The sequence below is a fragment of the Salarias fasciatus genome, chromosome 14, assembly GCF_902148845.1.
Source record: "Salarias fasciatus chromosome 14, fSalaFa1.1, whole genome shotgun sequence".
NCBI classification, from domain to species: Eukaryota; Metazoa; Chordata; class Actinopteri; order Blenniiformes; family Blenniidae; genus Salarias; species Salarias fasciatus.
In genome coordinates, this window is record NC_043758.1 from 9,249,245 (window position 1) to 9,265,140 (window position 15,896).

The 15,896-nt window shown below is 47.7% G+C and overlaps 1 protein-coding gene across 3 annotated transcripts; it reads left to right on the top strand.

Moving 5' to 3' along the window:
• LOC115400529 (tyrosine-protein kinase BAZ1B-like) lies at positions 1–13,926 on the top strand. 3 transcript variants are annotated; one of them, XM_030108470.1, is made up of 21 exons: positions 1–769; positions 2,773–2,889; positions 3,724–3,868; positions 4,292–4,484; positions 4,662–4,783; positions 4,924–5,121; positions 5,212–5,400; positions 5,496–6,810; positions 6,929–7,087; positions 7,172–7,310; positions 7,462–7,631; positions 7,777–7,891; positions 7,977–8,075; positions 8,691–8,868; positions 9,112–9,297; positions 9,419–9,566; positions 10,205–10,352; positions 10,467–10,582; positions 11,145–11,272; positions 11,388–11,494; positions 12,166–13,926. In XM_030108470.1, the coding sequence occupies exons 1-21, from the start codon at positions 651–653 to the stop codon at positions 12,863–12,865; spliced, it is 4,791 nt and encodes a 1,596-aa protein (XP_029964330.1). In that variant the 5' UTR covers positions 1–650; the 3' UTR covers positions 12,866–13,926. The 3 variants fall into 3 exon arrangements, with proteins under 3 accessions (XP_029964330.1, XP_029964331.1, XP_029964332.1); XM_030108471.1 differs by having other exon boundaries at positions 5,499–6,810; XM_030108472.1 differs by having other exon boundaries at positions 5,526–6,810.
• The last annotated feature ends 1,970 nt before the right edge of the window (positions 13,927–15,896 follow it).

A 15,896-nucleotide genomic window follows, 5' to 3' on the forward strand; every position in this document is an offset into this window, starting at 1 on the left:
AGGGTGTGCTGAATTGTGCCGGTGGACTAAAAACTCCCGCCATTTCGACAAGGAATTAACCTCTTGATTGATTCGGGCTACTTTCTCGCAACACTCGTTGATGCTATTACTCAACACTTGAAACTCGGACCAAACGAACACGCAGCGGATTCAGTTCAGCGGACAGCGAACCCGGTTTAAAAGACTTGGTTGGAATTGTAACCACGCGCCAGACCTCCCGCGGACTGGGTTTGTGCTTTTGCCGCGAGTTTCATTTCTGTGGGGTTTTGCATCCTTTGACGTGCATCCGAAGGAGCCAAAAGTTTACCAACTATCCCGGGAGACTGGTTGAGCAGCGTGTTTGAAGACAGTACCTACGGGCAGCATGACAGCGCATCCAGAGGAGCTGGGAATGATGCGATGAGGCAGACTGAGAGAAGCGCACTGTTATTGTTTTGTAACGACATAGCAATCCGAGCTACGAGCTAGTCGGCTAGCTGCTACACGTTGAGAGCCGGGCCTGCCGGCGGTAACGTGAGACGTGCTACCGCTCGGCACTGACATTTCTGCCGGTTGGATACATGCTAAGGACATATAATCGTGTATTGTGCTAGTCCGTCGCCAGAAGACCTAAACACACCATCGGCAGTCGTGCCATCTCTGGATTTGAAATGGCACCGCTTTTGGGCCGGAAACCGTACCCACTGGTTAAGCCGCTAGCCGAGCCACCAGGCCCGGGAGAGGAGGTCTACATCATCGAGCACACCAAGGAGGCCTTCAGGAACAAAGAGTATCCTTTAACGTGATGCTTGATGCTCTTTCTCGATTTATCGAGGCAGCTGGATGTGCTGGATTACCGCTCTTTGTTGCTGATGCATGAAATCCCAGTGGTCACATGCTCGGGACTCTAAAGTAAACCAGAGTGCTCAATTTGATGTTAACAGCCGTTTCTCCAGCTTTAAGCGTTTCCCCGCATGGACACAGTTTACAGTGACAAGCAAGCTAACTATGCTACTCAGCTCACTGGAGCTCCCGCTGGTCATTCAACGTAACGTTAAAGACGTGACTTGTGAACTAGTTAAATCTCACACTATGCTAAAAAGAGAGAAACTCTAGCAGAGACGATGTTCACTTTCATCTTTTAGCGCCGCTGTCAGCTAACGATGCTAACAGTGCTAGCTGTTAGCGCTATGCTAACGTTGGGTATCCCATTATGTCACAATAGCTCGTCGTCTTTTCCTTTTTTTTTTCGCTTCCCACTGAAGCCGCTGCTCGGCGAACTCCGGGTTCTCCTTGTACCTTACAGTTCGTCAAAAGCAGCACACCGAGTTAGTGACAGCTCGCGCCACTGACTGGAGATAACGCGTGTTTTGGCAAATTACGTGACTGTCAAGCGGCTTTTACTGCTTGTTTGTGAGGTGTTTATACCGGGCGCGTTAACTGTCAGCGGCGTTATGAAACAGTGCAAACTTAACGAGAAGTGCTCGGCCAGAGCCAGCGGCGTTTGGAGAAGCTACAGTTTTGGCTCTCCGCGTTGTTAGATGTTGGAGTAGAGTGGGATCCGTGCAGTGACTGGGTCTTGATGTGGATTGTTTCCGTGACCTGTCCTCTTCGCAGGCCTCTCATCCACCTTTCACCCTCTCTGACTCTGTTACTCTGACGTGGAAACTCTCCAGCTTTATCTGAGCTTTTCTGATCATCTCAGGACGTGTCAAACTTTGTATACACCACTCCCAAACAACATTAATGGACACAGCTGCTGCCCTAATGTTTAGTTATAATTAATTTAACACTGCTCAGTAATTTTCTCGAAATCTTGTCAGTGGAAAAGGTGTGTTTTCAACACTGGTTTCATGACTGAAGGTGTATTCAAGTTTTAAACTGCTTTAACACACCCGATTCACATGAAAATGTCCTTATCGGGCTTCCACGGAGTTTAGCGATGTGGATCCCCGCACTCAGCAGGGGTCTGTTTTCTGCTGGTGACTGAACAATGCAACTATGATCACATCTTGGTTTCTGAGTCAGTCCTGTACAGTGTAACAACTAACTAGGAGACATGTGCTTCATGCAATCTCTGTAACCATTACATAAAGATTCTAATTGATCAGAACTACTTAACTATATGTTAGTGATAATTTCCCTAATATAATATAGAATAGATCTCCAAAATATTGAAAACACTTACTGTAGACTAATAAATATTTCCACTGACAATGTGACACACGTTTAGATATGAAGAAAGCTACAAAGTTGTGTGATTAACTCAGCCATAATGGTTTATACTTAGTCGTCATTGTAGAAAACATGTAAGAAGCACAACAATGAAGGAACAACCAGTTCACGTCTGAAATACTGCTTGAAGGAGTTTTAGATGCACATGTGATTGGAGGGGGAAAAAGAGTGGAAAACAGGCCCATTCACATCTGCTGTCAATTTGGGGCAAGTGAAAGAGTGCCGTTCGTTGGATAAACAAAGTACAAAGGCTTTAATATAATTTACTTAAATAGTTTTGTTTGTGTAAAACCACGTTATCACAAAACTGAGCAGCATTCTCATATTTTGCATATATACGGAACATAGTGCAGGTTTAGTCGAGAGCCGTAAAATCACAGCACTGACGACTTCACACTGTGTGTGTGTTTGTGTATGGTGGGTGTCTTTCGCTCTCATGATGCTGTCATTAATGCCAATGATATATTAACCATGTGTGATATTTATCATGCTTATTTATAAGCTACAGATGAAGTAGACGAATGGTTCGGTGGAAATTCCTTGACTAATTGTGTACAGAGAGTACGAGGCGCGGTTGGAGAGGTACAGCGAGCGCATCTGGACGTGTAAGAGCACTGGAAGCAACCAGCTCACACACAAAGAAGCATGGGAGGAGGAACAAGAAGTCACTGAACTGTGAGTAATGCCTGCAATGTTTTTCATGGGCATATTTCTTCATATTCAGCAAGACACAAGAAGCATTTCTGCCACTTAAGAGTTCAAGGCCAGTCCAGTGTGAGTGATGAATACCGCTGTTTTGTCTTGGCTCATGGCTCAGGTTCTTGGATTTTTGAGTATATAAACTTATTCTAAGGTTTTAGATATGCTATATCACAACAATACAGATTAGGCTCTAGCTAGAGGAGTGGTTCAGGACTGTCAGCGAAAAGCGTACTCTCCCAGTGAAGGTCACAAGGCTTACTGCTCTGCTGTGATTGGGTGAATGTGGTGCTCCTCCTCTCTTTCTATTTTGAGGGTGTGTGATTGAGTCATCCTTGAATCTACAATGACTTGACGAGTTTCTTTATCTCAGATTGATCTGCAAAAGAAACAAAACCCCCGAGTATTTGACTTTTTTTTTTTTTTAAGTCTGTCCATCTACCACTGCCTAGACGCACGTGCATATTACTGTATGTATATGCGCCTTCAGCATTAGCAGCGACATACCACTTGAAATGAAAGGATCAAGAAGATGTCTCCACAGAGCGGTGCTCAACTGGCCAGAGCTCAAGTCCCTCAGGATCAAGATCTGTGCTTAAGCACTGTCTAATTATATCTGCCATCAGCTGCTCCGCCCCCTACTGGCCACTGTCAGCTCTTTGTCACACTTTTAGTCAACACTAGTGTGGATCGATGGTTCACAGACACACAAACACTGAAAGACAGCATGTGATTAGTAAAGGGGAGATGGACCGTGATGTTTTTGGCTCTGTGTTTTGAAATTAATGGCCGATCGTGTTCTGTGTGCAGGCTCCAGGAGGAGTATAACGAGTGGTTTGAGAAGCCCGTCCTGGAGATGGTCCACCACAACACAGTGTCTTTGGACAAACTGGTGGAAATGGCTTGGGTGGAAATCCTCACCAAGTACGCCGTGGGTGAAGAATGTGACTTTCTGGTCAGTTTGACTTCTTACATTTAACGATTTGTTCTTGAAATGCCATCTGTTGAGAGGTGACTTCAGTATATTCCATGTTAGCACAGTGCTTGCTATCATTACGGGAATTACAATCAGTTTGATATATTTTGAAACCTTTTTTAACCCTCGTATTCTTATCCTTTTTCTACTGGCAGTTATGTGAATCTCACATAACCAGAACTCCTAGACTATGTGCAATAGCTGTGAAATTCAAAAAACTTGCTGGAAAGTGCCATACAAGTCATTATTCTGCATCCTATGACATCCTTTGCTCTTTAAATATCGAAGGCATTTCCTAAGATTTTGTTTTAATGCAATAAACTATCCAATAAAATGTAGAATCTACACCCATCTGTCATGGTAATGCGAGTTTAATCTAACTCATGGGCTTTTTCACTTCAGGTGGGGAAGGACAAAAGTTTGCGAGTCAAGGTGGTGAAGGTCCATCCTTTAGAAAACCCCGAGGGTGAGCCTGGGGAGAAGAAGCTCGAAGGAGCCTGTGACTCCCCTTCCAGTGACAAGGAGAACGCAAGCCAGGAAAACCAGAGGAAAGAGCCTCCACTGCGAGAGGAGGAGAGCAGGAGGGAGAGCCTGAGTGAGTCAATTCAGTCTTTTAGTAGATTAAAAACACCCAGTCTTTTAGTAGATTAAAAGTAGATTAAAAACACCCGATGAAGCTCCCAGTTAAAAACCTTTATCTCCCCTGTGTCCACTTCTATCACCTTGTTGCTTTTTCTTTAAAATATTTATTCCTCGTCTTGTTTGCTCTCAGGTGATCGGGCTCGACGTTCTCCGAGGAAACTTCCTACTGCCATGAAAGAAGAGAAGAAGAGATGGGTCATGCCCAAATTCCTCCCTCATAAGTACGACGTGAAGCTCATCAATGAGGACAAGGTTGGTTTTTCACGTCGAGAAATATTCAATGTTTTATTTATTTGCCTTGAATCAGTAGCTTGAAATTACAAGTGGCTCGTTTCTTTTTAAATACATTTGCAGTTGAACTGACTGAATTTCTCCCTCCTTTGTGTTTGAAGGTGATCAGTAACGTGCCAGTAGACAGTCTGTTCAGGACAGAGCGTCCTCCCACCAAGGAGATCATACGCTACTTCATCAGGCACTACGCTCTGAGGCTGGGCATGGCAGAAAACGCTCCCTGGGTGGTTGAAGACGAACTGGTGAAAAAATACAGTCTGCCCAGCAAATTCAGTGACTTCCTGCTTGATCCACACAAGGTAACTTACTCACCGTACATCCCTGCGTGCTGTTTGCTTTGCAGTTTCACATATTCTTTTTTTTTTTTTTTTTTTTTTGTCTGTCTCAAGTTTTTGGCAGAAAATCCCTCAGCCAAGCGTAAAAGTTTGACGTCTCCGGATGGGAGATCAAGCAAGAAGCTGAAGACGGGCGACACGGCGGGACAGGAATCGGGAAATGAGAAGGGGGAAAAGAAAAGGAGAAAGAAGAGCGACGGCCTGGGGATGCCCCTCAGTCCCACCATTTGGGGTCACATGCAGGTTAGCAGTGCGTTTGGCCATCACACCCTTTTAGTAGAGACGTTGTTCATGAGGTCTCCCTAAAAGTCGAAGGTTTTGTTGTGCCTGTTTTTCAGAAGATTAAAATGAATGGTTCTCCACTCAAGGTAAAGAACTCGGGGACTCCTAAGAAGGACGGCAAGGGCTCTTCTCCCGCCTCGCCGAGATCCGGCCGAAAGTCTGTGGACAAGAAGAGAGGAAAGAAAACAGGAAAAGGTGACGATAAGCTCAACGTTCTCAAAGCCTCCAAAAAGGACGGAAAAGCCGGGGCGAAAACACCAAAGATGAAGCAGATGACTCTGCTACATTTGGCCAAGAGCCCCCCTGCAGGAAGTCCAAAGAAGAGAGCCCGCAGTACAGGCATGGGCACGCCGAAGCTCGGGAAGCCTCTGCACCCCATGGCTCTCCACCTCCTTCGCTACTACAAAGAGAACAAGGGCAAAGAGGATAAGAAGAACTCCCTTTCCTCTCTCATCTCCAAAGCAGCGAAGGCCTTGTCCTCAGACGACCGCGGTCGGCTGCCGGAGGAGCTCAGAGAGCTGGTCCAGAAACGCTGGGAGCTTCTGGAGCAGAAGAAGCGATGGGCCGCCATGAGCGAAGAGGAGAGGAAGGTGGAGATGAAGAAGAAACGCGAGGAGCTCCGGGAGAAGCTGAGAGAAAAGGCCAAGGAGCGACGCGTGAAGGAGATGCTGGTCCGCCGCGAGCAGTCGCGAAGATACGAAGACCAAGAGATCGAAGGCGGCAAAAACCTGCCAGCGTTCAAACTGGTGGACATGCCCGAGGGGCTGCCCAACACCCTGTTCGGCAACGTGGCCATGGTGGTGGACTTCCTCCACTGCTACGCCGGGCTGCTGATGCCGGACGACCAGTACCCGATCACGGCCGTCGCTCTGATAGAGGCGCTGGCGGGAGACAGGTCCGGCTTCCTGTACCTGAACCGCGTGCTGGTGGTCTTGCTCCAGACGCTGCTGCAGGACGAGCTGGCCGAAGGCTACAGCGAGCTCGACATGCCCCTGTCGGAAATCCCCCTCACCATGCACTCCGCCTCCGAGCTGGCGCGGCTGTGCCTGCGGCCGTGCGACACCCACGGCGAGGAGAGCGGGCAGGGGTCGGAGGACTCGGGGGCCCCGGGGGGCTTCGACGACGTGGTGACGACGGAGTACCTGGAGAAGCTGGAGACGGTGGAGGTGTTCGAGCTGACTCCCGAGGAGAAGGTCACCCTGCTGGTGGCGCTGTGCCACCGCATCCTCATGACGTACTCGGTGGTGGACCACGTGGACGCCAAGCAGCAGCGGTCGGCCGAGCTGTGGAAGGAGCGCCTGGCGATGCTGAAAGAGGTCAACGACCGCAAGAGGGCCGAGAAGAAGATGCGGAAGGAGATGGAGAGCAAAGGTACGAGGAGAGATTCAACCTCATCAGTAAAACTTTTCTCTTTTTTATTTTCTCACACTTCTTTTGCCAAGTTACAAATTAAATAAGTGTCAATGCTTGCTTTTGCTTTTTTCATTAGGAGAGAAGAAAAAAGAGTCAAGTGTAAAGAAAGAAAACAAAAAAGAAGCGGTGAAGGCCGAGCCTGAGCCAGAGGACATGATCAGCTCGGTGAAGAACCGGCGGCTGATGGCCATGCAGGCCAAGAAGGAGAAGGAGGAGATGGACAGACAGAACAAAGGTACATGGCGCTTTGCTCCACCTTCAAAATAAACGTGCTTACGGATGTTACAGATGCTCACAACATTTTGCTCTTGTCACTCAGAACGGATGGAGAAGGAGGCCGAAGAGGAGCGGATACGTAAACAGAGGGCCGCCACCGAGAGAGCCTTCCAAGATGGCATCACCAAAGCCAGGCTGGTGATGCGCCGGACGCCGCTGGGGACGGACAGGAATCATAACAGGTCGGTGCTGCTCGCAAGAGAGGAAACATTTCTACACAGATGAACCAAAACATTGAAATTAGTGTTCTGCAAATGAGGGGACAAATAAGTGGGAATGAACTCTGCAGCTTGCTGGGATAAATTTGAACCGTGCTCATGACGTTCCGTTCAGGTACTGGCTTTTCTCCGACGTCGTCCCCGGCCTGTACATAGAGAAAGGATGGGTGCATGAAGGCATCGACTACAACTTCACCCCCCCGCCAGAGGACAAACCAGCCGAACCCGAGGTGGAAGACGAGGAGGAGGAGGACAGTGAAGCAGCCGCTGCCCCTGATTCACAGGGTATAGCAGATTTTTCTTTATCCAGAAAGAAATCCTCACATGTTCAACTCATCAGTAGCTCCTGATAGCACTGCGAAATAATATGAATTGTTGTTTGTTCATACAGAGTTACTGCTTGTGTGATCAATTATTTTTTGAATTGCAGAAGCTGAGAAGGATGACGGGAGTGTCGATGGTGCGGCGAGCGAAGGGCTGCAGCAGGGACCAGCAGTGGATGTCTGCATAGAGACGACGGTTCCCAAACAGGGACAGAACCTCTGGTGAGACTCCTCCTGTGTGTTTTCTCTTCCATTAGGCCTACTACTTCACTCTCGGTTGATTCTTACCCTCTCCGCTCCTGTCCAGGTTCATCTGTGGCAGCCCGGCGGAGCTGGAGGAGCTGGTGGAAAGCCTTCATCCTCAGGGGGTCAGAGAGAGCGAGCTCAAGGGAAATATACAAAGCAGGTGAGTGCTGCATCATTGTTGGAGATGATTATTTTAACACACATTTCATGAGCTGTCAGCAGTCCGTTGGAATAATCTTTCGTCATGCTTTTGAGAGGTCTGCACTTTCTTTTTAGCCTTTTGTTTTTATATGTTGATTCTTCCCATTCATTTTTTTCACAAATTGAAAGATTTAGCAGGTCAAAGACCCATTCCCACACTCAGACTAAATAACAGTCAAATCAAAGTCTTGTAAATACGACATTGTGTCAATCTTTATTTAACCCATACATACAAACTAAACTTTGCAATCGGTACTGAGGAAACAAGACATTTACAGAAAAGAATGATGGGAGATTTAAATATGAAGACAAAATAAAGAAACAAATGCTAATAAAGATGCTCACTTAGTGCTGTACTGTGTGAAGTTGTAAGTTAAAATAGACTTTACTGATTGACAGAAGCTGCAGAGCATTTTATCACAGCGTTTCTTCAAGTAATGACTCTGACAACATTCCTGGGATGACACACCGTTACTGGAGTGCTCCTGAATTTAACAGCAGATGGCAAAACAGTTATGAGAGTCTGGAGAAAAAGGACAATGAAGCTGAATGACGTTTGCTTTCACTGTTCTAGGTACCAGGAGATCGTCCACTCCATCCACCTGAGCCGTAAAGCCAAGCTGGGCCTCAGGACCTGCGACGGCTACTCAGAGCTGCTCAAATACATGCGCAGCGACATCCAGGAGGTGGCTTCACGACTCCAGAAGGGAGGCCTGGGATACCTGGACGACAACACGGACATCGAAGACCAGGTCATTCAGCTTGTTGATCTAAATGTGACGTGTTTATTCTGCACTATTTATCAGACTTTAGCACAAGAAAATGATCATTTGAATATGCAGACAGCTGATCAGTCTTGAAAACAGAACGGATGTAAGTCGGCGTGAGGATGGTCCAAGACTTTTTATTTTCCTTTCTGTTTATTACATGTTCTGGTCTTGATGATTGTTGACTCGTGGTTTTATTAATTCTTTTGTTTGCCCTGTTGTCTGCAGTTGGAACATATGGAGAGCTTGAAGGACTTTGGCGAGTGCGTCATCACCATCCAGGCTTGTGTCATCAAGAAGTTCCTGCAGGGATTCATGGCCCCAAAGCAGAAGAAGAAGAAGAAGCAGGGAGGGGAAGAAAGCAGCAAAGCTGAAGAAGTGGACGAAGAGAAGAGGCTGGCAGAAGAAGCCAGGGTGAGAAAACCTTACAAGATTGTTATTCCTCTAACAGCTGTGTAAGACGCGCACTCATCAAACGAAGCCTGAGTGAATGTCAATCGTGAGTCACTGCACGATATCGGATTTTTCTTCTTAGGTAGCGACAGCGGTGGAGAAGTGGAAGACGGCTATCAGAGAGGCTCAGACCTTCTCCCGCATGCACGTGCTGCTGGGGATGTTGGATGCGTGCATTAAGTGGGACATGTCGGCCGAGAACGCTCGCTGCAAAGTCTGTCGCAGGAAAGGTGAGGACTTGTCCCGATCATGTTTGAGGAGTCAGAAGGTGCAGCTCAAAAATACAGAACAGTGAACAAAAATAAGATTTTTTTCTCCTTCCTCATACTGTTTCCAATTTTTTTGCCATTTTTAATTGCTATAGTATTTGGAGATGATATGAACATGTAGATGTTTTGGTTTTCATTTAAATGGGGTTCCACGGAGAACCTGATTTCTGGATCCAGATCTGTGGAGTCTGTTTGAATGCTGCTCAGGCAACGTGGTTTTGTGCTCCCCCTCTAGTGCTCAGGATGAAGCTGCTTGTGCTGCAGGTGATGGATGTTAGGCCCAGGTCCAGGTCCAGGTCCAGGTCCAGGTCCAGGTCCAGGTCCAGGTCCAGGTCCAGGTCCAGACAGGGCAGCAGCAGCTGCAGCAGCAGAGCAGAGCAGAATAGTGGTGTCAGGCAGGTCTACCTTCAGAACCCACAGATCCGCGCAGCAACAGGTGAACCTGTAGTGATGAGTGGAAACCAACTCAAACATGCACTCAGAGTCACGAAAGAAATGTGCAACTGGTTTTAGGGAGTGAAGAGCAGGTTCAGCCAGGTTAGAGAGGCGCTCCATCACAGACACTCTTATTAAATGGTGAAGCTGCTGCTTCGTTCCAGGTGATGACGAGAAACTGATCCTCTGTGACGAATGCAACAAGGCCTTCCACCTGTTCTGTCTGCGGCCGGCTCTGTACCGCATCCCCACCGGGGAGTGGCTGTGCCCGGCCTGCCAGCCGACCATCGCCCGGCGAGGCTCCCGCTCCAGGTAAAGGACAGAGTTTGTCTTTTATTTCCACTCTGAACAAACTCGTGTCCTGACCTCAGTTTCTTTCTTCAAACCGGCTGTGCTTAAATTTAAAATTTCCCTTCTTTGTTCCAGAAACTATAATCAGGACACGGATGAAGAAGAGGATGAGGAGGACTCTGAAGAGGAGGACTCCGACGAAGATGAAGAGGACGAGGAGGAAAACGACTACAAAGCCATGGGGCACAGCTGTGAGTGTCGGCCAGAGGAAACGGGTTTTCAGACGCTTAACACGTTTCGTGCCGTATTCATCTTAAAGGTGGCACTGAATTAAAATCAAAAAAGAGGAAGGCCAATATGCTAAATTGCCCAGCACATGACCAGTGTTGGTTTTGGAGGCGGTGGGCCTCGTGCGGAGGTCCTGATGGGAATGAGAGGAATGCTAGCAGCGTTCCCGTCTTCTCCGCGTCCCCTTTGTCTCTGTGTTGTCATGTAGCTCAGCTCAGGCCTGGACTCCGGTTCCAGGCTTTGAATGTGTCTCCCTGGCTTCACTCAGTGTATGTGGCAGGTTGATCCCCTCTGTCAGCTCATCTTCTGAGTCAAGGATCAAAACTGAGAATGAAGGATTTCACCAAAGGGTGTTCAACTAAGACATCAATAATCTCTCATTTCTGCTGTGATGATCTGACTACCGGTTCGGCCTGGGCTGAATCTGAACATGCAGTACCAACATGAACATAAGCTGAGCCAGTAGTTCACATGCCTGTCTAACGTCTGCCGTCATGCTGATGAATGTTACTTTATCCTCTGCAGTGAGACCAAGGAAGAAGAACAAGCAGTCTTCAACTCGACAAAAAAGCTCAAAGAGTAAATCCAAGAAGCCGTCTCAGGGCAGCAAACAGAAAACGGGTCCCAACAGCCCTGCAGACATCGATGAATTGGTGAGACACACGTCTCGGCTGTTTTTCATGATCCATACTTTTTAGTAAATGGGGGGGAGAAAAAAATCCTCTTTTGGTTGCTTGACTGATTTAGCTGGTGTGTGTTTTCCTGCAGGTGCGGCAGAGCTCCCAGACGGGAGTGCGCCGACAGGTGCTAGAGCTGGAGCGGTGCGAGGAAATCCTCAAGAAACTGATGAAGTTCCGCTACAGCTGGCCTTTCAGGTGAGCGGCAGAGTTCATGTCAGACGGGGAACACTGGGAGGAAGCCTTTCCTCAGATGAAATACAGTTCAGTATGATTTAATCGTCTTCATCAGGAGGAATCCAGTTGCAGCCGTCACACATCGTCTTCTCACACATGAACAAGGTCGCACATTAAACTTGATCTTTGTGACCTCTATGGCAGATATTTTAGTCTAAAGATGGATAAGATCTGAGGATGAAAATTTAGCGTGTCTAAGAATTAAACATTCATGTTTGCAATATGTGGATCTCTTTCTAATCGACTTAAAGTCTCAAGACACAGCATGGATGACATACGGTGTGGGAGAACACTAAACAGAAGTCACACAGCTGGAGCTGAATGAAGGAGAACAAAAACACACACTCATAAAATATATGACATTATGATCAGGGAGATGTTATCTATTGTGGGTCTATATTGTTACATTAATGAAAGCTTATTTGTCTTTTTTTATTAGCTTTTCTGAACAGCCGTGTGAAAATATGTAAATATTTAGAACATTTAAAGATTAATCTTCCCAAAACACATGAACGTTTCATGATTTCAATGAGGTTGTTTAAAATGCAGTAGATTTCGTCAACAAGAGTGTCTGTGAGCCGAGTTTCCTCCTGAACCGTCGGTCTGATGCTTCCTATCTGTCTGTCGCTCAGGGAGCCCGTTTCCCTGGAGGAGGCCGAGGACTACCTGGACATCATCTCCCAGCCCATGGACTTCCAGACCATGCTGGGGAAGTTCGGCCAAAGCTCGTACCGCCACGCTCAGGATTTCTTCGAAGACTTGAAGCTGGTCTTCTCCAACGCCGAGGAGTACAACCAGCAGGGCAGCACGGTGCTCTCCTGCATGGTGAAGACGGAGCAGGCCTTCACGGAGCTGCTGCAGAAGCTGCTGCCCGGCCTCACCTACCTCCGCCGCCGCTCACGGAAGAGAGTCAGCCAGCAGCCCGCAACGTCCGAGGAGGAGGAGGAGGAGGAGGAGGAGGAAGACGAAGAGGAGGAGGAAGAAGACGAGGAGCAGGAAGAGGAGCCCAAGAAGAAAATGCAGAATGGAAAATCCAGCAGGAAGAACGCCAGAAATGCTCGGGGACGCAAGGGCCGGGAGAGGGAGAGCGAGAGCGAGCAGGACGAGGATGAGGAGGAGGAGGAGGAGGAAGAGGAGGAGGAGGACGACGGCGGCCCGAGGAGAAGCAAGCGCAGCCAGGCGTCCAGGAGCAGGAAGGACTACAGGGAGCAGGACAGCGACGGCGAGCGGGACACGAGGAGAACTCGCCAGCGGGGGGGCCGGGGCGACGCGAGCAGCGACGAGGACCGCCCCAGCCAGCAGCGACATTCCAAGAGGCAGAAACGCTCGTGAAACCCGGGGCGCTCACTTGCTGTCCAGTCGTTAAAATTCGCTTTAAAGTGAAAACCTGAATCGATCCCGCTCCTCTGACGACAAACCAACCCCTCCTCCTCCTCCTCCAGCCAGCGGGACGCAATCCTCAGAAGGACTTTTTTGTGTTAAGAGTTTCTGTTCATATTTTGGAAACAAACAGAAGAAAACTGCTTTATATTTGTAACATGTTTAATATTGGTGAGAATTTTTTTTTTTTCCCAACAAAAACCATAAAAACAAAAAAAAAAAAAAAAAAACAACCCACAACAACCTATCTGAACTAAAGGAGAGGTGTTTGGTGCTCCTGGGACTCCTCCGTTTCTCCATGACAACCTCACTCAAGTGTAATTTGACCCGTGTCGTCTCGTTGAGCAGCTTTTTTATAATCCTCCCCGCGCGCTCCTCCCCGAGCGCCGCTCGTCTCGTCTTCACTCGCCGACCCGGCGTGGCTTCACCGGCTCGTTTCGGGGGAAGATGTCGGATGTCTTTCCCGCCTCTCGGTTACGAGTCACCGTGAAGCCGCGGACCGCCGGAGGCGGCGTCTTCACACCCGGAACCCTCCACCTGGTCTCCCCTCGCTGCACAACCACTCTGATGGCTGCCACTGTAAATTACTCCTACGTCTTGCCTCCAGAGTCATGCTTTGGTTTAAAGCAAGTCAATAGATAAACTTTGTAGGATTTTGCTAGTTGTAGTAGTTTTTTTTTTTTTCTTCTTTTTCTTTTTGGTTCTCTCCATCCCGGGTTTAAAAGATCAGAGCCTGGGTTCAGGAGTGGAGATCATTCTTATCATGTTCTGTCTTTTAAGGAAATAACGCAACAGAACAGAGTTTGATCTTAGCTCTTGGTGCCAAGATGTTTTCAGGGAAGTGACTCTTGGCTTGTAGAGCTGAGTTGCCTCTCCTCCTCCTCCTCCTCCTCCTCTTCCTCCTCTGTAGTGCCCTGCCACTTTAAACGAACCGGTACCTCAAATGATCCATTTGCACTCTTTCTGTGTAAAGAGCACCTCTGATGCCAGCAGCTGCAGGACCATACTTTAAAGAAATTATGTGCATAAACATTTGTAAACAGTGTTTAAAAACGGCAAATGTGATGTTTGTTAAGAAAAACGGGGCATTTTTTTGAATATTTGATATTTTTGCACATTTTATTTGGTATTGTACACGAGAGCTCGTCGGTGGATCGTACTCGCACCCAGTAAATTGCAAGGAACTGAAACGGGGCTTTCGGCAGTCATTTTGTATCTCGGAGTGCAACGATCCGGTCGTTCAGCTCTCGCGAAGTCAAACTTCTGCAGACTGAAGGTTTTGGAGCGCGCCACGTCCTGGTGTGACCACCAGGCGGCGATCTACGCCTGCACTTTGAAAGCCCTGGCTCTCTCCCAGGTCGCTCTGCCACAGTGCTGCTGTGCCGAACACCTGACTCTCCGCCCTTCACTTCACCAGCTCTTTATTCCAACTGAAACACTCTGTGCAGCAAATCTGGAGTTTTATTTCTTTTTCTTTCTTTTTTTTTTTAAGACCAGCACATCCGCTGCACTTAAATGTGAAGCTGGAGAAGCTCCTGTGTCGTTTCCGATGAGGTTTCCAGCATTGTGTGTATATATAAATATGTATACTGGTTTTACAGTGGCTGGCTCGCCCTCGTCTGTCTGTACTGTGCTGTGCCGTTCACCTGTGTTTCTACTAGTGCTGTTCCAGACTCTTCTCAGATTTGTTCAGTCATTGCTTGTTTAAGCCCCTCGTAGCTCCTTTTTTTTTTCTTTTTAAATTCGACTTTGTCCCTGACATGATGAAATTCACAGCTATAACTGTTTGAGATCTCAGCGAACGAGCAAAAAAAAAAAAAAAGAAAAAAGAAAAAGTGACTGCCCAAATCAAAATGAGACCTGACTGTAAATGCTTTCTTTATTCTTGGGGTAACTGCAAAACTCTTTTTCACTTCCTTTTTTATATATATATTTATAGTCTCTAAAGCTGGGTCGGGGCAGGTGCTGAGGATTCACTTGTAAAGAATTTCCAATAAAGGCGATGGACGAAGCCTGTAGGTCTCCCTGTTCTTTTTGTCGTTGCTGAGATGAAGAGTGTCAGAAATCACTGCCGTCTGTGAACCTTTCAATCAGAGAGCGAAGGGGGAGGAAAACAAGCGGGGCCATGTCTTTGACTTTTTAATAAAATATCACTTGTCTAACTCCCTGGTGTGTCTGATTCTCTTCTCTGGGAGCCGGTTTTATCTGCGAACGCCAGAAGTGACATAACGGAGGATAAATGGCTTCATTATTCAGGGGAAGATGAGCAGCTTGGACGCCAGCCATTCCATGAAAACGCTCTTGTGTGGAAAAGGTGAAGCCGTCGGTTGAGTCCAGCTCTTCTCTTCCCTTAAGACTGAATATTAATCCAACTGTAACTGTTCAGACTGAAACACTTTTTACATCTGTCTGTGTTGACTCAGCTGGTTTTGGGGCAATCTGTGCAGGTGTGAGGCGGCAGCAGCGGTCACACAGTGAAACATTCCAGATGAGGTCTGACGTACGGGAGGGGACAGCGGGACGTTTGGAAACTTGTGAAAGGGAGGTGGTGACAGCTTGGGAGCCATCTGTAATTTGGCAACAGGTGTCGAGGCCGAGATGGGCAGGAGTAAAGGTCAGGGATGTGAAAAGTCAGTGGAAACGTAGCACTTTATTAGTGACAGTCTGAGCACGGCGGCAGCTGCATCCAGCCTCAATAAACCCCAAACCTTCTGCGTTTTATTGTGCTTTAATAAATCCTCGCAGGAGGGTTAAAATCTAATTCGAACATGCATTACGGCTTCATTTGAAAGGTTTCTACCGGTATGTTGCAGATCCGCTCATGAATCTGTTACGGGAAGAACCTACAGATCAGTGACCAACATGGCGGTCAGTCCATCAGCTTCTGTCCCACTCCATGCAGCTCTGGACGAAGCCGACTGTGGCTGGAGGAAGGGGACACAAGCTGCTGTATCGCAGAGGGACAGAAAAGTCACGTAAGCCC

What these genes read in the sequence shown, in the direction of transcription:
- LOC115400529 (XM_030108470.1), top strand. Translation starts at nt 651, where the DNA reads ATGGCACCGCTTTTGGGCCGGAAACCGTACCCACTGGTTAAGCCGCTA. An exon ending in AGCTCATCAATGAGGACAAG is followed by an intron (nt 4,784 to 4,923) that starts GTTGGTTTTTCA and finishes TTGTGTTTGAAG; the next exon opens with GTGATCAGTAACGTGCCAGT. An exon ending in ACACGGACATCGAAGACCAG is followed by an intron (nt 8,869 to 9,111) that starts GTCATTCAGCTT and finishes TGTTGTCTGCAG; the next exon opens with TTGGAACATATGGAGAGCTT.